The sequence below is a fragment of the Pistacia vera genome, unplaced genomic scaffold (genome assembly GCF_008641045.1).
Source record: "Pistacia vera cultivar Batoury unplaced genomic scaffold, PisVer_v2 Contig80, whole genome shotgun sequence".
NCBI lineage: Eukaryota > Viridiplantae > Streptophyta > Magnoliopsida > Sapindales > Anacardiaceae > Pistacia > Pistacia vera.
The window spans coordinates 550,460-577,699 of record NW_022196668.1 but is presented as its reverse complement, the minus strand read 5'-3'; the positions used below and the strand labels follow the sequence as shown (position 1 = coordinate 577,699).

The 27,240-nt window shown below is 36.3% G+C and overlaps 4 protein-coding genes across 7 annotated transcripts; all 4 read right to left on the bottom strand.

The window, feature by feature from the left end:
* Positions 1-755: 755 nt before the first annotated feature.
* LOC116117130 (ubiquitin-like-conjugating enzyme ATG10) lies at positions 756-3,801 on the bottom strand. The gene is made up of 6 exons (XM_031403148.1): positions 3,649-3,801; positions 3,513-3,563; positions 3,338-3,421; positions 3,127-3,226; positions 2,106-2,203; positions 756-1,042 (listed from the first exon to the last, which is right to left on the bottom strand). Exons 1-6 carry the CDS (start codon positions 3,799-3,801, stop codon positions 836-838), a joined length of 693 nt encoding a protein of 230 aa, XP_031259008.1. The 3' UTR covers positions 756-835.
* Positions 3,802-7,006: 3,205 nt separating this feature from the next.
* On the bottom strand, positions 7,007-9,602 carry LOC116117165 (rhodanese-like domain-containing protein 4A, chloroplastic). Of its 2 annotated transcripts, none has more exons than XM_031403192.1 (4): positions 8,899-9,602; positions 8,645-8,747; positions 7,522-7,757; positions 7,007-7,187 (listed from the first exon to the last, which is right to left on the bottom strand). In XM_031403192.1, the coding sequence occupies exons 1-4, from the start codon at positions 9,543-9,545 to the stop codon at positions 7,175-7,177; spliced, it is 999 nt and encodes a 332-aa protein (XP_031259052.1). In that variant the 5' UTR covers positions 9,546-9,602; the 3' UTR covers positions 7,007-7,174. The 2 variants fall into 2 exon arrangements, with proteins under 2 accessions (XP_031259052.1, XP_031259053.1); XM_031403193.1 differs by having other exon boundaries at positions 7,623-7,757; positions 8,899-9,597.
* A 1,082-nt stretch (positions 9,603-10,684) lies between these two features.
* Positions 10,685-14,475, bottom strand: LOC116117169 (TPR repeat-containing protein ZIP4-like). The gene is made up of 5 exons (XM_031403201.1): positions 13,133-14,475; positions 12,549-12,738; positions 12,397-12,429; positions 11,593-12,222; positions 10,685-11,458 (listed from the first exon to the last, which is right to left on the bottom strand). Exons 1-5 carry the CDS (start codon positions 14,473-14,475, stop codon positions 10,814-10,816), a joined length of 2,841 nt encoding a protein of 946 aa, XP_031259061.1. The 3' UTR covers positions 10,685-10,813.
* Positions 14,476-20,899: 6,424 nt separating this feature from the next.
* Positions 20,900-26,267, bottom strand: LOC116117147 (FRIGIDA-like protein 3). 3 transcript variants are annotated; one of them, XM_031403165.1, is made up of 5 exons: positions 26,117-26,243; positions 25,757-25,822; positions 22,780-23,836; positions 21,922-22,094; positions 20,900-21,552 (listed from the first exon to the last, which is right to left on the bottom strand). In XM_031403165.1, exons 3-5 carry the CDS (start codon positions 23,825-23,827, stop codon positions 21,133-21,135), a joined length of 1,641 nt encoding a protein of 546 aa, XP_031259025.1. In that variant the 5' UTR covers positions 23,828-23,836; positions 25,757-25,822; positions 26,117-26,243; the 3' UTR covers positions 20,900-21,132. The 3 variants fall into 3 exon arrangements, with proteins under 3 accessions (XP_031259025.1, XP_031259026.1, XP_031259027.1); XM_031403166.1 differs by having other exon boundaries at positions 25,762-25,822; XM_031403167.1 differs by lacking the exon at positions 25,757-25,822 and having other exon boundaries at positions 26,117-26,267.
* Positions 26,268-27,240: the final 973 nt, after the last annotated feature.

The following is a 27,240-nucleotide window of genomic DNA, read 5'->3' as shown; positions in this document are numbered from 1 at the left end:
CTTTAGTCCATCAGGAGGTATGGAATTTTCTGTATTATTGCTGACTGATTTTCTGTATTATTGCTGACTGATTTTATGTCTATTTTAGTCACATGTTTAAGGGACCTCTCTGTTTAACTTCTCTTTCCCTAGTTTCTTCAATTTCATTTTCCAGTCTTTGTGAACCAGAGCTTGGTCGCAAAATGACCTAAAATCATGAAATGGTGATTCATTTATTTGGTTCATCTGTAGGTTCTTGAAAAGATCATAAAGGGGGTAGAGAATTTTGGATTTCTAAGTAAAGGGTGGATTGAGTCTCCTCTAAAAGGTGCAGAGGGTAATACAGAATTTCTAGTTTGCTTTAGACGGATCACTAAGAAACAGGCAGAGGAATAAACCATTTAAGAAATGAGCTTGGGTGCCGGGCTATGAACCCCTTGATTAGGGATATATCAAAATTCAAGATTCTATATGCAGTGCAATTGCATTCAATCAGGAGAAAGTTTTTGTTGCATATGAATATGATTTGTATATTGCTCCTATGTATAAGTGAGCCATTGTGATTTTTTTCTCCCAAAGTTCAGAAGAAAACAAATAGTTAATACCACAGAATTACTTGGGAGAAGTAGCCGCTAATATTCTGTTTGTTTCATTTGTCTCCATGTTTTTGACATTTCCAGCATACTTAATCTGAATTATTCTCTTGAGCATTTTCACTGTAAAGCCTTCAGTTTTATTAGATTTCCATTTTCCAGATGAAAAACAACACAGAGATATATTTTCTTCAACTTTCTCTACTGAAGACTGATTTCATTAACAAGAGTTAAACTCTGTCTGTACAACACGCATCTCAATGCTACGGCTGATTACTATCGTTCAACATTTCAAATGGGATCCTAAGACCAACTACCTGCCCAACAACTGAGAACCAAGAGACCAGATATTTATCAACCGCTACTCCCTGTTTATCTGGAGCAGCATTGCCGAGGAAAAGCAACAGCATCCATTCGCTAGTTCCACATGGATGCAATTTGTACCATGGCCTGTTCAAGTATGGATGCTCCTACAATCAACAGAATATTTACATTAATATTCCCCGGAGCTAAACATCATATTCAACATTTCATGAAATCTTTACAAGTAATAAACAGAACTCCATCCAAATCTACCATATGCTTGTAAAAGATGAACAAAGAAGAGAACGAACATGCAAAGTTCAACATGGAACAAAAATGGGGTAATAAGAAATGTGGAAGATGGGACCAACAATCAGTTTTGAGAAAAAAAATGAAAATGCAACATAAATTTGGAGAGGAAAAAGGTGATAACATAATTTTAGGTCTCACTTCTGACTTTTAAAAAGAAAAGGCAGCATTACCTGCACCAAATAAGCTTTCATGATGCATGTAATAACAACAGTAAATGTATGAAGTTTCTGCAAACCAGAAATCTGATCTCAAAAGTGATAGGTTCTACTTGGAAAAAAAAATCTATCAACCAAATATAGTCATGGACAGAAACAGTGAAATCCCGCCAATATAAGATATCTTGATAGGCTGAGCGGCTGATGCTCAACAATAATTCGATTGTGCTGCTTCATTAACTTGACATGCAGTTAACACAACAAGGGCATTCCTCTTTTATCTGTTCTTGTGATCCCCGAAATGCAAAATACCAACCAATTTTTATTTTGGTATTTGGATACAGGCACATCCATACTTTGGTGACCAATATCATAATCTTTTTCAATTATTCCCTCAGAGTTGGTGCCAGACGTATAGTCATGGTTAAACATTAGCATGCAAACAACTCATGCTACTAGTCAACATGTTTATAGCATATTTCTTGTGATGGAACCAAAAATCATTGAACTAAACAGAAATTTTCGCTTCAATTATAACCAAAAACAGAATCACAATTATTTTATGGAATTAAAATTTAAAAAGTTAGAAAGTTAAGCTAAGATGGTTTAATGTGTTCTATTGTTTAGCACAAGGAGGACCCAACCTGTCAATGTGGTTATGCATGCCAAGATATAAATGGAAAAAGAATATATATCATTTTTATATGCATAGTAAACAAGCATATCCATTCCAGTCACTTATGCATAGATAAGAGAGAATAACCTCCTGAGTTATGAACGTCCATTTTGATTCCAACAAAACCTTTGCTGAACAGGCAGGAAGATCTTTTTCAATTTCATCCAAAACCAAAGGCTGTCCATCTGCATGAAGCAAAAGCCACCACATTAGTAGTCTCCAAACAATTTTTGGTGTATGCATAGAAAAGGCAAAATTTTCCAATTCCTAGAATTGTTGAACATTGAGCCATTCATGTGAAGGATTCTAAGAAGGCAAGAAATCAAAAATCACAATTTCTCCAAGCACCCTGATTCTAGAGATTATCAGAGTTCCACAACTCAAGGAAATGACAAAATTCAAGTAAAGGATTAAGTGCTAGAACAATCTCAGGGTCCCTATTCACTTCAGTGAATATAAGACCAATATTAACCTATACACCAATATAATCCCGGCCTAATGCACGAGGCCAGTATAGGTAACCTAAACACCAATAACGCTTGAAAATCATTTAGGCAAATAACTGATAAAATTTGGCAATAAGAAAAATGAATTCTACTCCCATGTGTGAAGGTGAGGACTGCCCTATCCAGAAATACATTCATTTCCAGAAACTCCAAAATTGACTTATACTTTCATAGTAGAGTTCTACAGTATATCATCAATGCTCCATCATTGAAGCACATTGCAACTCATCAATATCACCATCTTTTAGGGATCCACAGTAAGTGTTCAGTAATTCACAGAAAACATTAACATTTAATCTAACACATCATGAGAAACAACCAAAAATATTCCCCACCCTCACCTCTAACTCATCCCTTCCAAATAAAAAAATTCATTGTATACATATTTGTTTGTTTGTAGAATGACTAAGCAGAACAGTTGTCACTAAAGTAATATTAGACATGGATATACATAAGGCATTACCAAAACTTCACGTTTCATCATATTAATATTATAAATACATTCACAATTATTTTGGTTGAAATATATATATAAGTTTACCATAATGCAAAATTACCACATTCTACTCTGTTAATAATTGATCACATAGAGAATAGCATACCACTAAAAAATGCACGGAAATAGAGCACTGGAACCCTATATGAAGCACTGTACACTATATGAAAGTCGTAGTAATGTACTTCACGATCAAAACTCTCAACCTTCAAATTAGAACAAGATGATGATCAACAAAACAAAAAGAAACAAGAACCAAAAGTACTAAATCAGAAAGAGTCCTACCCAAGCAATTAAATTAGTTCATATATACATACTAAAGTAGCAGAATCAATGGGCTCCTCTTCCTTAGAACAGCTAATTTCTTCTTCCCCTATTTGACTTTCATCACCATGATCTTCCTATTAAAACAATAACAGTCTTTGTAACATCAATTCTGCCATTAAAGAACTAATTTCAATATAGCATCAAGAACTAACAAAAAGGCCAAACCTCACGTAAACTGAGAAGGGAAATGTTCTCCAGTGACAAATATTTCTCAACCTATAAAAGAGTAAAAATTATGTAAAAGATTTAGACCCAGAAATAAACACAGCAAAAGGTGACAGAATAGTTAATTAAAATGAACCTCATGAGAAGCAACGCAAGATTTTTTTTTGCAAGTAACCCATGACCATGGAGGATAAGTGGGGTTGAATTTTTTCCATTTCTCAATGAAATCGTGAGCAGCAATAGAAAATTCACTTGACGAAAGGGCTCCATCCCAAGACAATATATCCATGAGTTTCAACTTCGACTACAATAACCCAGTTATTTAAAATGGTGAAAACAGTTAGAAATTCGTGAAGGACGCAATAGTTATTCAAAAACAACTAAACCCAGGACAAGAAATTCGCATCTAAAAACTGAAAATTTTAATGATCTTGAGACGAAAGATTATTATAATAGAACTATCTCACCTCGTTTAATGTCTTGGGTCGTTGATCTCGCTCCTTGAAGCAATTGGCTTTCCCTCGCCAAAAGCTTGGTTTTATAAATTTTGGAGACGTAGTTTGATTACATTAGGGTGGGTATGGTTTAAGGAATTTTGTATCAATTGGAATGTAACGGGGAGATAAATTGCCTTAACAAATTTATGATATATTAAATGTATTTGATTGGATTGAAATAAATTAGTGAGTATATTTTATTTATATATTTAGTTGGAATAAATAAATTAGTGATATGTTATATAAATTATTGAATTATTCTTTTATTTTAATATTATTATTTAGATTATTTTTGAACTCTTTATATTTGAGAGTTTAGCTAAAACACTCTTGTAATAAAAGTTTAACAATTAACAAAAAGACTTCAATCACCCAAGCCACTATCGACAGTCAACCACCATTATTGATGGCTCACGACCGTGGTTGGAACGGCATATGACTAGTCGGATCTAGTCGACTACACATCGACCTGGCCGTTAACGATTTGATTAACGAATTTGACTGGAAACGACCAAAATAGATCTGGTCATTTTCAGCCAAATTGGTGCACAGTCGATTAGATCCGATGGGTCGTGAGCTATTTTGGTGCTAATGGTCAGTGACCAGCGGTGGTGGCTAGATTTAACCACCCGTCTTGGGTAATTGTTTTTAAGTTCAAGAGTATTTATATCCTAAAAAATTTGTATATAAGAATAAAATAGTACATGAATATTTTTGTTAATTGTTTTCAAAACAAGGACATCATTGTCCAAAAAATTTAATATTTAGAGGTAAAATTGTAACCAAATTAAGATTATCAAGTAATTTTAAAAATTAAAATACTTAGGAAAATAGTAGGATTCAAATTATCACCTATATAACCAACAATAATTACTATTAGTTTTGAAAGATTACAAGAATATTATATTACTTGACAACCAAACATGGTAAGAGCATCTCCAATAATGCTCTTTATTTTGAAGAGCATCTTTCATATAAATAAAGAGTATCTTCATTAATTTTTAAATATAAAGAAAACAATTTTTATTTAAATCCAATAGACTCTTTAAATTTAATGAAGATGCTCTTTATTTTTAAGAAAGAGACTTAATGGGAAAAAGAATTAATAAATAAAATGCATAAGAACTTATAGTTTATTAATTAAAATTAGGATTGAGAGTCAAATTTGACTCTCTAAATGTAGAGTCAAACTCACTCTGTAATTTATATTTTAAAGATAAAGAACATTTAGACTCTTGTTTTTATAGATAAACTCTTCATAACAAAGAGTTTTGGGTCATATAAATAGTCATTTGGAGATGCTCTAATGTAAGTAATAAAATATGACATTACCCAATAACCTAATATTAACTCCAATCAAATGGGCCCCATATAGATGACATTTCTTTTATATATTTAAATAACAATAACACTATACTTATAAATAAATTTTGTATGGAGATCTTTGTAAGTGTAACATTACTCTTTAAATAATAATTTATAAAATTTTTTAAAATATGGCAGGAGGATTTTTGGGATAGCTTTGAACACCTTATAAGCCTAATGGGCCAGTTTTTTTTTTTTAATAATTGGGTGTGTTGGTCAGTTTGCATGCATCTCAACTAATCTTCAAGGCCTATTAAATACTTTGTAACCTACCCAGATGACTTAAGTCTTGCCGTCTGGTAAATTAAGTTATTTTTATAAAATATATCAAATTGAATGACTAAATTACCCTTGAATGTTAACTTAAATTAGTAAATTTATATAAATGTCAAATTTTAATTTAACAAAATTAAATAACGTTGAGGTTTAAGGGTACTTTTTTTTTTTATGATTTCTTGTAAAAATACCATAAATTTGAGTATTAACTAAACCTTAGGGATAGTTTTATGAAAATCTGTAAATATTTATTATTATTATTATTATTATATGCATATGATTATGAGTTTATAAATTGAGATTTCTTTCGGCCGAAAATATGAATCGAGATATTATGCCAATCCAAAAGAAAATAATGAAATTCAGTCTTATATATTATTATTATTATTTTTCTTTATAACTTTAGTTTTATAACAATTACAAGATTTTTTTTATTCATGTTAGTCAATTTCACTGTTAATTGTTTCTAATAAATTCATAGGTGATACTTTATAGAGTTAACGTCTTTTTTCCACCTAACTAATGACTTAATAACACTTTCTCATCTGCAACCTTTTAAAATATTATTTTATAATCCAAATTTATATTTCAACGGACAGAGAGCAAATTCGGTCCAAACTATTGAAGTTTTTTAAGAGGAGAGGTCGATGAGTCTTTTAATGTTAGAAAGTTGGATTTTAGTAGTTGAGATTGATAGAAATTTGACTTGAGAGGAGCGATTATACAAACCCTAATTACTCGATCGATGGGGTCGACAAGAGTAAAGTTTGAGAGATTTTGGTGATGGTTGAGGAAGAGAATGATAGTTGTGTAGGGTCGTAACGATACTAGAATAAAAAACGGAATAAAATTTGAATATAATTCAATCTAAGTTGATTATATTAAATTTAGGTGAAAAAGTACCATTAAGCTATTATTTGAGTGGAATTAAAAAAGTCGCTTACTCATACTTTATAATATGATCAAATATGCATGTACCCCATGTAATATTAAGTACACAAATTTACATGAAATTTAATTTAAATTAATTAATAAATTTGCTATAACTAGTTATCAAACTCGATAATATATATATATATTGTCAATGGGTGCATAAATCCTTCATAAAAATTAACTAAACAAGGAATCAATATCATAAAACTGGTTGACAGAATTTGCAAATGAATCAAATTCCAAAAGCAGGGATGCACCTTCACATTTTATACAAAGTTGAGAATAATTACTATCAATATTCTCAGTATAGCACAAGTGCACAACACTTATACACCACAAGTACTTGGAAGTGCACAACACTTATACACCACGAGTACTTGGACAAAATTGGAAACCAGCTCGTATAATTAACTGAAGATGCATCTCAAAGATGATTGAGTTTCGGCAAGATCCTTGAAGCATCAGTTTCATCGCTTTGATCCTTGAGTTTCATGGCTTACCAGAAGATGAATCTCAAAGATGATTGAGTTTGAGCAAGATCCTTGTAGCATTGGTTTCATGGCTTTGATGGCGTCGGCGAGGATGGTGGTTTCAGATCTGGGTACTTTACAAATGCACAGAAATAAAGTTAGTACTAAGCTTATTTGTTGGTACAGTTTTTGTGCTTTGATTGTAGCACTATGCATGTTTTATAAGGGTAATTCCTGTGGTTCCATATCGACTCCATGATGCTTATAATGCAATTCATATTCATTGACCAATTTGATTTAATTTCCAAATGCACATATCACTACAGATATGTCATATGCACAACCAATCTAACAGGACTATAGGCCATACATAAAATCCACATGCCTCACTGAACATGAAATTTAGAATATTATAATATCTCACATTTGCTGATGCAAAAGAGAGACAACGAGAAAGAATGATCATACATTTGGTAGAAAGAGGATGATCTTGAGCCAATTTTTATGTTTGTAGAGTTGTTTAAATGCACATTGTTCTCCATTTGGCTTTGTACAATAGCGACACTTACAGATGAGGAGTCCTCCTTTTTATCTCCAGATTGTTGGTTAACTCCATTTATCCCAAGCTTTTGCGAAACTTTAACCTTCTTTTTCTTCCTTGGTATGATGTGTACAGAAGGTGGCAATAAGGTATCCTGTATTTCCTGCAAGAAAACAAACGTAAAACATAATAAGTCGAGGGCCAACTACTAGAATGAGATCCACGGGAGAGACCAAATGAAATCAAATCGAAGATATGAGTCTTGGTGCTAAAATCATATTTCTTTTGCTAGAATAAAAATGGAATCCTAACACGGCTGTAAGATGTCCCACTCAGATTTCATCATCTAATAGATAAAACTTCGACATCTACTTATTAACAAATACAGACTGTAGTTGAACATATACATTGGCCTTAATAATGAATAAAAGTTTATGCACATATAAAAGCAGAAGATAGAGAAATTGGGAAGTGGGCAAGAAGGGTTGACTCGTTTACCTCCATCAACAAAGTAAAGCCTATTTTATATGGTATCTAATCAGCTGAAGATAAAATTCTCAGTTGGCCATAAAATAATAGTATTAATCTGTCAATCTAAACTACATACTTTGGATCTAGTATATAGTAATTATTTCTGAGAATCTGAGCCAACAGAGTTCGAATATAAGGCTTTCTTCAGTCGAACTGATGTCCAACACCATGCTTAGTTTATTTATTTTACCAATGTCTTCCATGGTTTAAATTGTGTTTCTCAACTCTAAGGCGAAAGATTGTCTAAGGTTTCTTGTGAATTATAGAGAACAAAAAAAATGAACAAATCACAAATGTACACCAAATGCAAAAGTTGATTACCGCCAAGCAACCACTAAATGCTAACGAATTAAACAACCATCTGGCCGAAGTGACATCTTTCAGGAGGCTTAAAAATAATGGATCAAGAACATCAACAAAATAGTATCAAATGCATATCACAACGCATCTCAGTGCGCATAATGGAAGGCCGAAGCATTTAACAGGAAAGTGATGGAAGATTAGAAAGTAGTAACATACCAACCACCCTTGTTTGCCTCTAACCCCACCCTTGATTGCATAAGCCTCTTTGAACCCATTCTTGAACAACAACTCCGCCGCAGTCAAGGAATTACCTTCAAAACTACCTTACACACAAAAACATTATTACTAATGAAACAAAATTCCAATCATCAACCATTAATTCAATCTCCAATTTGCATATTTCTCTTTATAGTAAGACCAAAAACTTAAGTTTCTGCTATTAAAAAAAATAAATAAATAAATAAACTTACTTGTCCATAATACAGAGAACAGTATTTGCAGGGTCAGCAAAATTATCCAACACATTCTTAACAAACCCATCTTCATCTCCTTCAGTAAATTGAACCTGAACCACACTCTTGCTTAAAGATTTCAAATTGGGAGACCCCAGAGACACCAAAGTCTTGGTGTTCCTGATATCGAGAAGCTGAGCATTAGGGTCATCACGGAGTTTCCTAAAAGCATCAATGGCAGAGACCAACTTATATTTGCTTAAGTACTGTTGGGTTAAGGGTATAACAAAAAGCCAAATGAATGTACAGGTAGCAACAAAGAAAGGGTATCTGTTGAAGAAGTCATCAATGGAGATTAAGATTGACTCCAAGTTTATTTTGTCTGAAGCCGGTTCGGTTGAAGAGACAACAGTTTCAGCTGCAAGGCAAGGGAGAGAAGTAAAGAGGTCAACTATGGTGAAAGAGAGATGGGTTTTGGTTAAAGTTTTGAGAAGAGAAAGATCGTTTATTTGGGTGGTGGAAGAATGGGTTGAAGAAGAAGAAAGAGAGAGAGAGTTGGGGAGAATAGAAGTGGATTTGGAGGAGGTAGATTTAAGGGTTCTAGGGTGGTTTTGAAGAGGTGGAGAGGATGAGAGGAGCAAAGAAAGAGACTCCATAATTAGCATGGAGGAGTGAGAGGAAGAGGAAGAGGGAGACGATAAGAGTAGAAATGGTTGGGCTAATAATGAGGGATAAGGCCTTTGAGGTCCGCCCGGACAAGCCCGAGAATCAGAGAAATTACTACTTGTAGGGGCCCAAAAAAAAAACCACATATTGTACAGAACGATTTTTTGTTCTTGGTTTATTTGAACCAAACCATATGGTATCCGACCATTAATTTTTTAATTTTTCTAAATTACCTGAAATGACCAAAAAAACCCCTAAAATCTATAAAATGCCCTTGAAAATAATTAAAAAAAAAAAAACCCCTCAACTAAAATCGATAAAATAAAACCACAACTAACCAAGTTTTACAGTTCAATTTTTAAATTTACATGGCATAGTAAGATATTGTTTTTTTTAGAAAGTTTTCTTATACTGAATAATTCAACCAAATAACCGATCCATGCTACATTTGTCCACCTCTAACTAGTGTTTTAAAACCCTGTCCAACTCGGTCGGTTTAACTAGGACCCGAGGCATTCACCAGGCCGGGTTACCAATTTTACTGTTCATGGCAAACCCTAGAAATTAGGACAACGATCGGCGAACAATTGGTGGCTTGGATGTTGGGGGGTTTGAAGAGGAAGGGTGGCGATGAAGGTGATTTTCTAGTGAGTCAAACGACCAAAAATTGCAAAAATAAATTGACAACAACAAGCTACTACCAACGATTGGTGAGGCGAATGAGGTGGGTTGAGATAGGTTTTGGTCAAGAGTTTGAGAGGAGAGTTTTCGTGATGATAGGGTATGTTGTCAACACTGGAAACAATCCCTATTTAGCTGAGTTGTTGAAGCCGGCGATATAATTTAGGGTGTTTCTGTAAGATTTCAAACCTATAAAGACTTATGTAATTTTTAAGGGTGTTTTTGTTAGATTTTAAACTTTTTTACATGTTGACATCACCTGTTTGACCCGTCAATCAAACTGATTCAACCAATCAATCCGAAATCCGGCCGCTTTGTTAGGTTTCACCCTAGACTGGGTTTTAAAACCTTGCCTTTAACTAATTACTGGAAGCCAAAATTTGACCTAAATTTTATAAATAATAGGAAAAAAACACAAAATTAACCCAAAAATATGCAACGTCTAACACTTGAGCTTTTCATGGATATATAATTCTTAACCTTACAGTCTCTTTTGAGTATGTATTTAATAGTGCATATAAGTTTCTTTACAATTTACAAAATAGATGTACCACTGGTGATTTCTGTAAGACGTACACATAATGGATCATAACACCATCAGAGGCCTGCTTTCACTAGTATGGTTTTTGTGCTCATGACATTTATTTTCGAAACTAGAAATGAAATCCTCCATGCATGCCCTGTAAGTCTCCATTCCAACAACTTTCCCAGCAATTTCCACTCCAGCATTCATCCACTTTCTTGCAAGCTCAATCTGCCCCAGCCTCACCGGCACTGCTGCGCGGTTCCATGCAGTCATTGCAAGCCATTTTCCTTCTTCTGAGGGATACTCACCTTCCTTAAGCCCCACCATTATTCGATACGCTTGTTTGTACATACTGTGCACTGCATCATCATCTGTTTCGCCTCTGTGAATGCTGGCTACTGCGATTAGCTTGCGGACGGTTAGGGCCACGTTTTGGTAGTCAGGTGAGGGGCAAGAAAGCAGAGCTGAGAGGCTCTCATTAAGAGCGAAGGTGGCTACTTGAGGATTGGACCTTGGACCCTGTGAGGCAGCGAGGCCAATCTGGAGGAGGTTTTTGGGAGTGCAAGCCTTTGAGCTGGCAAATTTCTTTACAAGGAGTTGTTGAGATTCTGGATTGTTGAGCCTCCCTTGTATATCATAGGCGGTGAATGTATACATGAAGTAGAGTTCGGACTCCATAGACCCCGGTGACAATGAAGTCAGTATCTGCAACGAAAAACCAAAAGCATATATGGGAGTGAAGAGAGTTTCAACAGAAGAAATTGTAAAGCATGAGGCATAGGCTTCCACAATTTCGAACAGAAGTAGCAAGGCTTGGTTTATTTACAACCATACAGTACCTTCTCCGATCTTTCTAGCAGTTCAACAGCTTGTTTCACTTCAGTGTCCTCCAATGCAGTCTGCTTTTGATTCTCTAAGGCTATCATGGCAGATACAGTAAGAATTAATGATTTGCAAACCATGACACTATTTTCTTCCACTTTCCCATCAACCAAACCACCAAAAAATTCTGAAGCGAATCTCAAAAAGTCAACACACAATTCATAATTCTTCTCCTTCCCACATTTTGTCCCAAAATTCCAAGACATCACTGCAAACCAATTCTGTTCTCGTCTTCCAGCCTCCTCTTTGCCAAAAAAATAGTCAGGCCCAAGTTCAGATGCCCGCGTATGAGCTCGTTTCACGTATTTGAGGATTTCTGACTCATTGCCTGGTTCTTGAGTCAGGATTGTAACTAAGGTACGTAAAACTACAACTTCTGTTGTTGGCATGGATGGCATGGATGGTCCTGACGTGTAGAAGTTTAGGAGATTGGATAGAGCGGCAACAGCAACTGGAAGAGCACAGCAAGCAACAGCTTCATGGGCTGAAAGGGAAAGGAAGTCTGGAGTGAAGTCGAGGCAGATTGTCATTGCCAGGATTTGATTAATAGCATTCTTATGGTCCTTTTTTTGCAGAAGGACTTTGAACTGCTCAAAACAGAAGAAACATCGTGTTGGTATTTAACCATTAGAAAATGAACTCACAGAGACTTTGATATTGTGTTTATGTAATCTGAGTTTAGCACCAAATTATCAGTGAAATTGTTTCAGATTGCAATTTGCAAAGTGTGCGTGCAAGTGTTTTTGATAGAGAGAAAGCACCTTAAGGAAAGCAGAGCCTATGTTGGGTTCAAGCTGCACAAGGAAAAAGAGTAAACACAGTTGAATATGACTTGGTTCATAGGTAATTAAAGATATAGATTATCTTATAGACCAACAAACTCTAGTCTCTAGATAACAATTAAACAAAATACCTTTTCTGCCTCAATGATGTATTCTTGAGCTCGATCAAGCTGAGAAAGTCCAAGGTAACAGAGACACAAAACTCTGAAGCTCTTGGCTCGGAGGTTTCTATTTTCTAAGTCAAATGGAAGATATAGCATCGATTTCTCAAACATCTCTGCACTCATCTCATAGTCTTTCACTCGAAAATGATTCGAAGCACTACAAAAGACAAATAAAGAAAAATGAATAACACCGCAGACTCGAGGACAACGATAGGTTTACTGCACATTAAGATTAAAGTACAAAAACGCGTAGAAAACCCATACAAAAAAATTGTAATATTTTCGAGTCAGTTCTAACCCATACAAATAAACGCATAGACCATTTTCCTGACTTAATATTAAATGTAGTTAAACATACGAAGTTACAGAGTTGAGATTTATATCCCAGATTATCTAATGGTTGATTTTGAAGGGTTAGATAACTTTTCTTGTTATCCTATAATTAAAATAAGATTATCAAATAAAGCAGAACTAGAATTATTAAGAATTAATATCGTTAGCGGCAATTTCATCCATTGTGTGTAATCCCTTACAAAAAAACATTAAATTACCAATTCCACAAAACGGCATGCATGGTGGTTCTATCCTTGGCCGCGGCATCACCGGCAAAAAGCGCCAGTACTCTCTCATCAGATACCAACTCTGCCACCACCTTGGCCCTCACTTTGGCTGCCCCTGCACTAACGCCATCCCCATCATCTCCAACAACCCTGTGGGCCACTCTGACCGCAGATTTGGCACTGACGTGGCACCGTCCCAACAGTCCCAGAAACACACCTTTTGCAGTCTCAGCACCCGCCGTTCCCGCCGCCTGAAAGTAAGCCTCCACCGCCGACACCCAAATAGTCTCCGGAACCCCCTTAATTACCACCATGTCCCTCAGCTCCTTCTCCGCTTCACTGTATCTCCCCAAACCCAGCCACGCCTTCATTGCCAAAACCGGCAAACTCGCGTGGTGGTCCCCAACCTCACCACCGTTTCCGAAACTACCCTCTCTTAAAACCCTCACGCACTTGATCACGCTCTCGTATTCTCCCTTTTGCAAATGAACCGCCGATATGAAACGCAGCGTTTTGAATTTTAAATCCTTGAGCTCCGACATCTCTTCACGCGTTCTCACTTCATCCAATCCCTTCTCGCAGAGATCCAACGCTTCGTTCATCAGCTTCAGCGCATCGTTTAATGAAGCGGTGTCGTGTTTTGATAAAATGCTCTTGCCAAACATCAAGAACTGATTCGCAAGCGCTTTGTAATGGTCAAACGAGCCGAAGAGAAGACATTTGGCTCGGTTGAGTAAATTTATCGCGATTTTTCGGTCAAGAACTTCCCAGGCAGTCCGAGATCTCGCGATATTTATATCTAATATCATTTTCTTCTCTCCCCAGTCGGAAATCTTCTTAATATCGAGCTTGGATACAATCTCCGTGGCTTTTTCAAAACAAATCGAAGCGAGATCGAACTTTCTGAGATTGTGCCAGATGAGACCGGTTTTGTAGTAGAAGGAGGCGGACTTGATGGCGGGAGAAGGAACGCCGGAGACGTCAGCAGCGAGGGAGAGGAGATCGGCGGCAACGTGGCGAAGAATGGCGATGTGTTCGTCGGCGGAGGAAGAGCGGGAAATGGAGGCGGCATTTGAGAGATCGACGCAAGAGTTCCAGAGCCGGTAGGCGAGTTTCCAGAGTTGAAGCTTGAGTGAGTTGTTGGGAAAGGGAGCAAGTTGAGTAAGTTGAGTTAGGGTTTGTTTGAGATCGGAGGAGAGAGTGGAAAGGTTGTTAGGAGAGTGGTGATTTTCGGTTTGTTTAATTAAAGAGTCGAGTTGAGAGATGAGGCAGTGGTGGAGGTTGTGGCTGGATTGTTGCCGGATCTCCGGTGACGAAATCTCGGCGATTCTCATTTTCAAATGTGGGTAAAATTTGAATGCGAGTGTTTTGGAGGGAATGACTATTTATTTGAGAGTAGAGTTTGGACTTTGGAGGGAAGTCTGTTTTTATTTATTTATTTAATATGATTTAATTTGTTTCCTTTTGTATTTGATTTTCAACCTAATATTAACTTTTTTTTTTCTAAAAAATTGAGTACGGAATTTTTTTTTTTTTACTTAATGAAAAAAAATTCAGATATTTTATTTGCAAAAATAAATAATTTATCACTTATTATTACACTATAAAACCCAACGGAGTTTATTACCCAAAAAATTCCTATATTATCGAACTGATAATTTTTTGAGATTTTTCAAGATTAGGGATATGGATTAGGAACAAATGATGTCCCCAATATCGGGTACAAGGAGAAATAAAGTAAATGCATAGATTAAAAAGAAAAAAAACCGTACTCAAAAAAATTATAAGTATATTTAATTGAAAAATATAATTAATTAATAATTATAGTAATTTTCTTATTTAAGATATATATATATATATAAAATAAACTTTTATTATTAAAATATAAATGTTAACTTATCTCTTGAAAACCTAAAGAATTATGCATTGTCAGTCAATTCACGGCCCTCACCAGTGAATCACCTTTCCTTGGCGCTTGCCGTCACCACCGGCACTCTCCTTGTCACTTGTCAGAAACCGGTGAATCACCTCTACCACACTAACTGTGAATGTGATGGAGGAGAGAAAGAATGGAGAGATAGATTAGCAAAGATGGGGAAGAAGTAGATAGAACTTAAGACATTATTTCAATTTGAGGAGTGTAAGAGCGCGGTTGCAAATTGAAGTTTTGATGTTGGAGACAAATAGAGTCATGGCAAATGTCGTAAAGGGGTGTTTGGTTCAGCGAATATTGGGTTATTAGGAAGATAGATTACTTTGAAGATTATTGAGAATCTTTAGAAGAATGTTCGGTTAATTGATGGGTATGTTATATTAATATGTTTGGTTGGGAGAAATAAATTGATGGATATGTTATTTAAATTACTGAATTGTCCACTAATTAAATATTATTATATTATTTTTTAATATTAATTATTGTAACACCCCTACATTTAAAAACTTAGCAAAAACAACATCATAATAAAAGTTTGAAAAATCAACAAAGCACCCCCACCAACCCAGTCACTGCTGACTGCCGAAAACCACCACAGGCCGTCGGCCTAACGACGCATAGAAGGCAAGAAATGGCCAGACGTGATAGATATGGTCGTCGACGGCCAGATCTAATCTGGCTATCAATGACCATCGATCTGACCGTTGACGGCTAGATCAACTGATCTAGCCGTTGACGGCCATATCGGCACACGACGGTCATTTTCGGCCTTCCATGCGCCGTTCTAGTGTCGACGATGACAGGCCGCAACGGTGGTTGCCGGCGACAAGCGAAGACATGTGGGTGGGGGTGGTGGCCTAAGTGGACTGTAATTTGTTTTGAATTTAAGAGTAATTTTGTCCAAAATGTTAATTAATTGGGGTGAGATAGTAAAAGCCATTTTCATGTAAATAAATTCAAAAATAAGGGTATTATTGTCATTTTATTAATAAGGGATATAGTTGTAATAAAAAAAGATAACCTTGGTAATCTTAGAATACCTAAGAAAATGGAGATAATCAGATTACCTCCAATATTACCAATAGTAACCACTATTGGTATTTGAAGATTACCAGTATCTTATATTACTTGACAACCAAACATAGTAATCAAATAATATAAGATGACATAACTCTAGTAATCTTAGATAACCCTCAACCAAACGCCCCCTGAAGATTATTGGAAATCTTTAAGAAAATGTGTTTGATTAATTGGTAAGTATGTTATATTAATATATTTGGTTGGGAGAAATAAATTGGTGGGTATATTATATAAATTACTGAATTATCCTCTAATTAAATATTATTATTATATTATTTTGTAATATTGAGGGGGCGTGTGGTTCAGGAATGTTAGATTACTAGGAATGTTAGATTACTGGGATGATAGATTACCTTAGAAGATTACTGGGAATCTTTAAAAAAATGTGTTTGGTTAGTTGATGGGTATGTTATATGAATATGTTTGGTTATGGGGAATAAATTGGTGGGTATGGCTCCGTTTGGTTCAAAATTTGGGGGTTTTGGGAAAAGTTTTTTGAAAAAAGTTGAATTGGGCGGGTATTACGATGTAGAATTTATAAATCAATAAAATACCCTTTATGTTTGTTTTTTTACAAAATACCCCCTATAATAAAACATTAAAAGTTAACAAAAAATACCCCCCCCGTAAAACCCACCCTCAAACACCCCAAGCGCGCGACCACCACCGGAGGTGGCCGGAGTCGCCGTATGGGCGCAGACCGGTGGATCTTGCCGGTCATGCGTCGCTATGGCCTTTTCCGGCCAGATCCACGGTGGATCTGGCCGGAAAAGGCCAGATCTACAGTCAGATCTGGCGTAAACGACGAAGTTTGTTGGCCGTCGTGACCGAGTGTTACGGCCAAAGATCTGGCCTTTTCCGGCCAGATCCAGGTGGATTGGCCGGAAAAGGCTAGATCGGCGCACTACGGCCAGATTCAGCCGGTAGTGCGCCATCCTACCAGATTCCAGCAATTTTCCGGTGGTGGTGGCCGGAATTGGCAAATGTGGATTATTGGGGTGTTTTTGTAATTTTAAAAAAATATTTAGGGGTATTTAATTAAATTATCAAATTTAAGGGGTTTTAAAAAATTTGAATAATATTGTGAGTAGTATTCCAAAAAATCTGAGTTTTTGGGTATTTTACTGTTAACTTTTTTGGGAACACTAAAAGTAGTATTCCCAAAACTGAAACAAACGCAGCCTATATTATTTAAATTACTAAATTGTCCCCCTTTTAAATATTAATATAAGTATTTTTATTTAATTTTGAATAATTTATTTAACCTCCAATATTTCAGTTTAGCTAAAACCCCCCGTTATATAAAACTTTAATTTATGACGAAATCACCCCACCTCCTGCCGCCACCGCAAACCACCACCGGAAATCTCCGAAAGCACCCGTGAGTACCTCACCATGACGAAGAGGCTCGATATGGCCGTTTCGGCCATTTCGATGGCCGAAAACGGCCATATCAGGCCAGATCGATGGATCTGGCCATTAACGGCCAGGTCGGGCTAGATCTGGCCGTTAACAGCCACGGACATGGTCGTTAACGGCCAGATCTGCCCAGACCTGGCCGTAATGGCCAAGGATCTGGCGTTAACGGCCAGTTCCATCGATCTGACTGGAAATGGCCGAATAGATCTGGCCATTTGGCCATATCGAAGCCTCCGGAACCTCCCACGGAATTTCGTTCCTTTTCAAGGACTCTGACGATTTTCCGACGGTGGTCCGTGGTGGTTGGCTGTGCCGTGGTGGTGCTGGGTGGCAGTGGCGGTGGTGGCTGGGTGAGTAGTGGTCTGTAAATTATTTTAAATATAGGGTATATTGTCAAAATTTTAATTACAAGGGCAAATTGAAATAAAATATGTATGTAAATTTGTTTTAAAGTAGGGGTATTATTGTCTAAAATTTTTATTAATAAGGGATAAAATTGTAACAAAAAAAGATAATCCTGGTAATCTCAGAATACCTAAGAAAATGGAGGTAATCAGATTACCTCTTATATTACCAATAGTAACCACTATTGGTATTTAAAGATTACCGGTATCTTATATTACTTGACATCCAAACATGGTAATCAAGTAATATAAGATGACATAACCCCAGTAATCCCACTTAACCCCCAACCAAACGCTCCCTGATTATTATTTGGATTATATAACCACACAACCCCCTCCCCCCCCCCTCCCCCCGCATTTAAAAACGTAGCAAAAACAACCCCATAATAAAAGTTTGAAAAATCAACAAAGCACCCCCACAACCCAACCACTGTCAACAACCATCAAGGCCGCCGACAACCTAACGACGCACGGAAGGCAGGAAATAGCCTCCGTGCACTGTATGGCCATTTCCGGCCAGAGATTTGGCCTTTGATAGCCAGATCGATGACAGATTTAGCCTTTGAGCCTTTAACGGCCAGATCGATGACGAACCTAGCCTTTGACGACCAGATCGATGACGGACCTGACCTTTGACAACCAGAATGATGATGGATCTGGTCATCAACGGTCAGATCCGTCGATCTGGCAGTCAGCGACCAGATATCTAACCGGAAATGACCATATCGACACATGGCGACAATTTTCAGGCTTCCGTGCACCATTCCAATTGCAACGACAGTTGCCGACGACATGTGGGTAGGGGTTGTGACTTGGGTGGGCTACAATTTGTTTTGAATTCAAAGACAATTTTATCCAAAAAATTAATTAATTGGGGTGAAATAATAAAAGCAACATTAATGTAAATATATTTAAAAATAAAAACATTATTGTTCTAAAATTTTATTAATAAGGAATGTAATTGTAACAAGATTACCTTGATAATCTTACAATACCTAAGAAAATAAAAATAATCAGAATACCTCTAATATTACCAACAGTAACTACTATTGGTATTTGAAGATTACTGAAATTTTATATTACTTGACAACCAAACGTGATACTTAAATAACATAAGATGACATAACTCTAATAATCTCATATTACCCCTAACCCAACGCCCCTTATGGATTTGGTGCAAATTCTATAAGTTTTTTTTCTAGGATTTATTGGTGCATTCCTTCTGCACATGTNGGTGGTGGCCTAGGTGGGCTGTAATTTGTTTTGAATTTAAGAGTAATTTTGTCCAAAATGTTAATTAATTGGGGTGAGATAGTAAAAGCCATTTTCATGTAAATAAATTCAAAAATAAGGGCATTATTGTCCTAAAATTTTATTAATAAGGAATAGAATTGTAACAAAAAAAGATAACCCTGGTAATCTTAGAATACCTGAGAAAATTGAGATAATCAGATTACCTCCAATATTACCAATAGTAACCACTACAGGTATTTGAAGATTACTAATATCTTATATTACTTGACAACCAAACATGGTAATCAAGTAATATAAAATGACTTAACCCTAGTAATCCCAGATAACCCCCAACCAAATGACCCCTGAAGATTATTGGAAATCTTTAGGAAAATGTGTTTGATTAATTGGTAGGTATGTTATATTAATATGTTTGGTTAAGAGAAATAAATTATTGGGTATGTTATATAAATGACTGAATTATCCTCTAATTAAATATTATTATTATATTATTTTTTAATATTGATAACCAACACCCCCCCCCCCGGGGGGCGCATTTAAAAACCTAGCAAAAACAATCCCATAATAAAAGTTTGGAAAATCAATAAAGCACCCCCACAACTCAGCCACTGTCGACCGTTGACAACCATCGAGGCCGCCGACAACCTAACGACGCACGAAAGACAGGAAATAGCCTCCGTGCACTGTATGGCCATTTTCGGCCAGAGATTTGGCCTTTGATGGCCAGATTGATGACGGATCTAGCCTTTGAGCCTTTGACGGCCAGATCGATGACGAACCTGGCCTTTGACAGCCAGATCGATGACGGACCTGGCCTTTGACGGCCAGAACGATGATAGATCTGGTCGTCAACGGCCAGATCCGTCGATCTGACAGTCAACGACCAGATCGATGGCCGTTAACGACTAGATCTGGCACAATCTGACTAGATATCTAACCGAAAATGACCATATCGACGCATGACGACCATTTTCAGCCTTCCGTGCACCGTTCCAATTGCAACGACAGTTGCCGACGACAGCTGGGTGGGGGTGGTGACTTGGATAGGCTGCAATTTATTTTGAATTCAAGGGTAATTTTATCCAAAAAATTAATTAATTGGGGTGAAATAATAAAAGCAACATTCATGTGAATAAATTTAAAAATAAGAGCATTATTGTTATAAAATTTTATTAATAAGGGATATAATTGTAACAAAAACAAGATTACCCTGATAATCTTACCGTACCTAAGAAAATAAAAGTAATCAGATTACCTCCAATATTATCAACAGTAACTACTATTGGTATTTGAAGATTACCGAAATTTTATATTATTTGACAACCAAACGTGATAATTAAATAACATAAGATGACATAACCCTAATAATCTCACATTACCCCTAACCCAGCGCCCCTTATAGATTTGGTGCAAATTCTATAAGTTCTTTTTCTAGGATTTATTGGTGCATTCCTTCTGCACATGTCCCAACCCCGCTGTCACTAAGAGTAAAAAATGATCTTAACAATCAGCCCATTTACAAGCTGCTTAAACAAAGACTAATCCCTGAATCTTGATCTCCAGTCCTCAAGATAAGAGGCGACTGCACGCTCCTTGATTTCTCATAATTTGCTTGTTTCATGTTCTTTCCATATCAAATCAAAATATGAAACACAGGACAAATATATATACATACAGAAACAAAGTGCATATATTAGAGGATCAAAATATCTTCTTGTACAACAGTACACTAAATTAACATGGTGTCTTTTTTTTTTTTTTTTTTTGTTTTTTTTTTTTTTTTTTTTTTATCAAATACTAAATTCATTCATACACTGCAAGGTTTCAGGGAACTCAGTGGTTAAAGGCTAACAGTTAAATGAGGATCATAGTCACCTTTGCTTTCTGCCATCTTTACCGAATTAGTGAAGATAAGGGGTCTGGTACTGGTAGCCATTTCCAAAGTAGTTGCCATGACTGGGAGAGAAGCTGTAAGTAGCAGAACCCAGGAGAGACGGACCATGGTTGTCAGCAGGTCCGGTGTAAACGTATGGTCTGTCATACAAGTACTGTGGATACCTATCTGTGACTCTAGTGGGATAGAATGTCTTGTCAGCAGCAACGTTAGTGACTCGAGGCCCATATCCTGCACCATTAGCACGGGGTCTCTTTGGTTGAGGCTTTGCAGCTTCAGTTGCTCTTTTCTTATCTGCCTTTGCCTTCTCTAGCTGGACAACACGTTTCTGGAGTGGGTCCACAGGATACTGCTCCTCAAGGTTATGCTCTTCAATGCACTTGATTACAGCTTTAAGAGCAGTTAGCTCTCGTTCACTCACCTCAGTCTGAAGCACAAGAAAGAATGTCAAATGTATACAAGTGCATCTACAAATGTAAACCTATCGTTATATTAGTAATAGCATCTGCCAGTATTCTAAAGTGATAAATCCAGATGATTGTAGTATGCCGGTCTGATTACTGGTATACCTCAAATCAAAGTATCACCTTGAACATGCATGAGTATTTGTTAGCATTGATGTGCTGCCTCATATTAGATCGATGTTAATAATTTGATATATATCCATATTTTCTCAAATTACATTCCATACTTGCATATATTTGGTGTGTGAGTGGACCAAACTGTACTTGAATTATAAAAGCAGGAATGCAGAAATATCATTTATTATATACACATTATTTGGGAAGAAACACACCTCTGCAGTGGGAGAGACATTTCCAACCTTGCCTGGGGAAGAAGCCTTTCTAGCCTCCTTCAAGTAGAATTTTAGTAAAGGCACAGGTGAGAACTGCTCAGTAAGCTCAAATGCAAAAGCCAGGTTAACTGCATCAATTTGCCTTCCACTATTAACCAGAACTTCAATAACACCTGTATAAGTGATCAAACCCACAAAGCAAAACAATGAAGAGCAGTGAAGATAACATGAAATGATAGAAGTGAACATAAATACTCAATTTTATCAACCAACAAGTACCATATGTTGAATTAATCAATCAGGGTTAAATAGTATATACTTCAACAAAGAATATTTCATTAACTTACTCCACAAGAGGCATAAGCAAAATTCAAGGAAATACAAAATGTTCAATTGATCTTCAATTCTTACCCATATAAAGTTTTTCAACACATGACAAATGACGATCATGGTTGATGATGTTAATCAAAACAAAAGGACCACTTGCAGCAGTTATCTTAAGAGGAAAATTATAAAAATAAAATATTATTTCAGCAAAGATGGAATATTAAATCTAGTGTTTAAAATTATTTGGGGATTTTACAAAGATGACAGTGAGCATAGCATGTATAACCTTCTTGCTGTCAAAAGGCCCAAATTCAAACTCACCTTCATGGTAACTAACTGAACCAAATACCATCCATTCAAAATCTAGGACAAATGCCATAGTATTTTGGTTTACTCAGAATATTATGAATCACACAATATTTTGGTAAAAATATATATTATGTTTGAATGTTGGTAAGTTATCGACCAAAATGGCATGCATTAACATTTCATCCACATTTTCCAACCTTTTATTCAGATGAAAGAACAAACCTGGCATCTTTTCTGATAACTGAAGGGACCGACATAAATCAGCTGTCTGGCGTCGACGAGAGACCATTGGTATGAGCCTTGATAATTCTTCCTCATTAAAATCAGAAGCAATACCAAAAGTGGCCAGAAGTTGCAGGAATGCATGAGCCTCCAAGGAATTTCCATTCCTATCCTCAACATCAAGAGCATCCAACTTAGGTTTCCACTCTTCAGCAATTGCCTTTGCCTGCTCCTTCACATTTTCTGAGATTACAGCTGAAAGAGAAACCATATCCAGATTTGCTAGCAAAACGCTAAGGCATTCCATCAACATAATGCAGGTTCTGCGGAGACCCAATAAGCTTGAATCTTTCTTTCCATCCACATTTGGCACCTCCACATGATAGAAACCCTCCAAAGAGTCCAACACCAAGCGGGCTGGATCTGCTGCAGCCTTTAATGCAAGTGGGATCTCTTCCTTCAGGGCAGCAAGGTTCTTACGATTGTCTGATACAAATTTGTGCAAGCCTTCTGAGTCCATCTCTTCACACAGTTTAAATAACTGTGGATAAGCCTTCAGCTCCACGTTTTCACTCTCAGAAGAGGTTTTGATACTTTCCAAGTTACTTTCAACAGACATAGAATCCATCAGTTTGTCTTCCACAGTTACTGCCCTGATTTCACAATCATTGCTAACAATAGGCTCTGCAGATGACACTTTCCTCTGCTTCTCTAGAGCAGTAGTAATGGCAAAGACGGCAGCATCTCTCTTCTTTTGGAGCTTCTCCAAAGAGGCATGTTCTTTGGCCACAACAACAGCTTCCCGCTTCAGCAACATTTCTCGAGCTTTCCTTGTTTTGGTTTCAAACTCCTTTTCTTGGTCTTCCAGCTCATGAAAGCGTCTCTTTAAGGACTTCTCAAGGCCATGGAAATGTTCTTCAAGTTCCTTCCATTTCAAATTAAGGGTTATGGCTCGGTGACTTTCCAGTTCAGCAAACGCTTTCTGAAGTTGTTGTATCTTAGAGGTTGTAGAGTCCATGAGCATAGCAACTGATTGGCTGTCTTCCATTGCAGAAATCTAGAAAGAAAATGGGGATAATATATAAATACACAGTGACCATCATATAAATACACAAAAGTTAAAATAAATTATTACCAAAAGATTAAAATGATAAAAGCGCCCAATAAAACCTTTAACATTAGCATTGAAATCAAATACATAATGGCCAAAGCAAGATAAATAAAACATTGACAGCAATGACAATCAAAGTAATGACCAAATGAGAAAAATTTATTTCCTAAAGCTTCAATGTGCCACAACAACAAATACCTAAAAATAAAACATTACAAATTTGATGGCTTCAGATCATAATTAATACATCAGATCCCCAATTTGATCATTTAAATTCAAGAAAGAATACCATTTACAACTGCGCAATCATTATAAACTTTATAAAAACAAAACAAGTGTCCTCCAGGCCACAATCTATGTCAAAGTGATGTACCTAAGAACTTGCAAAGGTTCCTATTTAAAATAATAAGATGAAACATCGGAGGACTATATTATAACACAATTACATTTTCAACGACTTATGAACAGCCCCTCAGATTGTATCAGATGAAACCATCTGAAAATGTTTATGCAGGAACAACAGGAAGACACAAAGGAATTAAGTTCAACACCCTCAAGAAACTTCAATCCCTTTCCAACGAGTTCAAATCACAACATAACAAGATCATTCGATGTAAGATAACCTTTTGTCAGCACATTTCAAAGACCTAACATCAAGACAGACATATAGATGAGCATTCTCTAAGGCATCTCAGCCTTCTAAAATATCTAGACCCATTAGCCGCTCGCTAGAAACCAAAAAAAAAAAAAAAAATCTCAGTCTAAAATAAAACAGAAACAAAAATATAATATCCAGGGAGAGCTTTAGAAATGTCCCACCCCTAGAAATCAACCAGTTCACTTTCAAAGTTTTGAAGTATATCAGCAAATTTACAGCTATCATAACATCCTACAACTCTAAGACAGATACTAGAAACCAACACATTTCTGAAAAAATGGAAGAGACGGATCAGCCTACAAGGCCTCCTGAATTGCATACCCAGCGCTTCTTTTTTACTTATAGAAAACAGTGCACATTTTTACACCTTAGTGAACAAGCTGACTGTACCAAAAAATATAAGTAGAGCCATGGAGCACACATATCTAGAATTTGCACAAGTCATCCAAAAAAAGAGGCACAATGACACCACAAAACTAGGACAATTTTTCTCCAGCTAATCCACTTCTCAACCTCGCAATTATTACAGAAAAGAGTAGAGCAAACAAATCTCTATCCAAATGTCATTTTCTTCTTCACTATCCATAGCATTACAGCACACATTTGGAAAAGATACTCTATCTGAAACATAACCACTAAAAAATAACAAAAATATCACTACAACCATCATCCAAAGTAATTCCAATACACAGTGAAAATTTTGTAAAAACACCAGTAAAACTCTTCTAAGTGCCACCAATAAGAGCCAACCAACAGATGAGACACTGTCCTGAATATAATACGAACAATTTCCAAACTTTTCAACATCTTTCAGCAAAAACTCCACAGAATTTCATCCTCCTAAATGCACGTAAACACCTCTCAATATGCTCCAACTACAATTACGACAAAACACCACCCACTCTGAAAAGACACCACAAGTCAAGTCCTACAACTCCAGAGTAATTTAATGCACTTCTATCCAAATATAATGTCTTATCATTTATCAATCTAGCCTCATGGGGTTTAATATGGAAAATCTGCAATCAAGACTAAAAATAGAAAATTCTAAAAACCCCCCAAAACATAATCAAACCCCATAAACACCCAATTGTTCACAAACTAAATATAGTAACCATAACCATATCACAACAGCACAATATTTAGCAAAAAATCAGCTCATAAAAATCACCCACCAAAATAAAACTAAAGTACAAAAAAGCGTTCACCTTACCAGCCACTTAACCAGCTCTGACCAAGAGATCGCCAAATTCGAGCAACAAAACACAAAAACCCTAACCAAACACAGCCACAAAACCACAAAAGATCATCATAAATGCAAAATTGAAACAAAACCCACAAAAATACACTAAAAGAAAACCTAATCAACACATTTCTCACAATAACTACCAAAAAAGTACACGTCAGCACAAAGAGCAAGAAGCAACAAATTTCTGGGAAAACGAAAATGTTGTTTCCAAGGAAACAAACACACCCGATCTGAAGAAAACAAGCATTTAAAAAAAAAAAAACGAAATAAAGAAATCTTCAAACAGGCAGTAACTTAAAATCAGAGAGATGAAATTTACCGATGGGAAAGGGGTGGAGACAGTAAAAATTTGGATGGAAATAGAAACTATCAATCCATTTTGGTTTTGTGTGGCTGCTACGACTCTGCCTGCAATCTCAATCCCTAAGAGAGAGGAAAGTTTTGTGAAGAGCGACAAGGAGTTTTTATACTGTCACTGGCCAGTCACGCGACTCACAGTCACAGTCACAGTCACAGCAGCCACCTCCCCACTCTCTTTCTTCTGCTTTTTTAGAGTTAATAACATTTTCATCCCTAATATTTAAAGAAATATTATTAGTCCAATTAAAACCGAAAAGGTCATTTTAGCCCCTGTCATGCTTCTGCAGTTTGGGATAGACAAATGTTTCGGTTTTATTGATCTTTAGGCTAGACCTGACAAAACGGGTGGGTGGGCCGGGTACGAACCGGGTAAAATGGGTACGGGTAAAACGGGTACGGGCCTTAAACGGGTCGATATATACGGGTCCAATATTTTGGACCCGTGCCCTACCCTATACGGGTACGGGTGGACCCGCGGGTGGACCCGTTTTTTCTCTCTCCAGATTTCAGTTTTAACTTTCACCCCTAATAGTTTTCAATTATGACAATTACACCCCCAAAATTCCTGCAGTTTTAATTTTTTACATTTACACCCCCTAAATCAACTACTCTAAATTCAATTCAATTAAGAATATAAACAAATATGAACCAAAATAAACAAATAACACATAACACATAAACAAACAATAACATATAATACACAACTACAAACACCAACCAAAACAAACAAATACAAAATCACTAATATACAATTACACATAAACAAAACAAATAAGTCAATAAACTATAAATACCAATTAAAATAAACAAATACATAATCCAATATTCAACAAAAAACATTCTTAGGACAGCAAATGTTCATTCCACAGTGGGCGTGATAGAGTCTCTTGATTCCACGGTCTCGAGATCAGTCAATGGCACATCAAGATCATCATCCGAATCATCTTTCACCTCATCATCTACAAAACAATGATCAACTACAAATATTAATAAATGTAAATAATAAAATATACGAAATATTATGTTAACATGTTACAATTGGTCTATTTCATAATAGATTCTATGTAGCAATTATGCATAAGC

Bases quoted from the DNA above. Each gene is read 5' to 3' on its own strand.
- LOC116117165 (XM_031403192.1), bottom strand. From the start codon at position 9,545: ATGCTAATTATGGAGTCTCTTTCTTTGCTCCTCTCATCCTCTCCACCT. The intron at 8,748-8,898 runs GTAAGTTTATTT...TGTGTAAGGTAG, and splicing joins GTTCTCTGTATTATGGACAA to TTTTGAAGGTAATTCCTTGA. The intron at 7,758-8,644 runs GTATGTTACTAC...GTTTTCTTGCAG, and splicing joins GAGGCAAACAAGGGTGGTTG to GAAATACAGGATACCTTATT.
- LOC116117169 (XM_031403201.1), bottom strand. From the start codon at position 14,475: ATGAGAATCGCCGAGATTTCGTCACCGGAGATCCGGCAACAATCCAGC. The intron at 12,739-13,132 runs GTAATTTAATGT...TGTCTTTTGTAG, and splicing joins CATGCCGTTTTGTGGAATTG to TGCTTCGAATCATTTTCGAG. The intron at 11,459-11,592 runs GTACTGTATGGT...TTTTCGTTGCAG, and splicing joins TGCTAGAAAGATCGGAGAAG to ATACTGACTTCATTGTCACC.
- LOC116117130 (XM_031403148.1), bottom strand. From the start codon at position 3,801: ATGGATATATTGTCTTGGGATGGAGCCCTTTCGTCAAGTGAATTTTCT. The intron at 3,564-3,648 runs GTTCATTTTAAT...ACTCTTTTATAG, and splicing joins CTTGCGTTGCTTCTCATGAG to GTTGAGAAATATTTGTCACT. The intron at 1,043-2,105 runs GTTATTCTCTCT...TGTTGATTGTAG, and splicing joins GGACGTTCATAACTCAGGAG to GAGCATCCATACTTGAACAG.
- LOC116117147 (XM_031403167.1), bottom strand. From the start codon at position 23,827: ATGGAAGACAGCCAATCAGTTGCTATGCTCATGGACTCTACAACCTCT. The intron at 22,095-22,779 runs GTTTGTTCTTTC...TCACTTATACAG, and splicing joins GTTATCAGAAAAGATGCCAG to GTGTTATTGAAGTTCTGGTT. The intron at 21,553-21,921 runs GTGTGTTTCTTC...CTTGTGCTTCAG, and splicing joins ATGTCTCTCCCACTGCAGAG to ACTGAGGTGAGTGAACGAGA.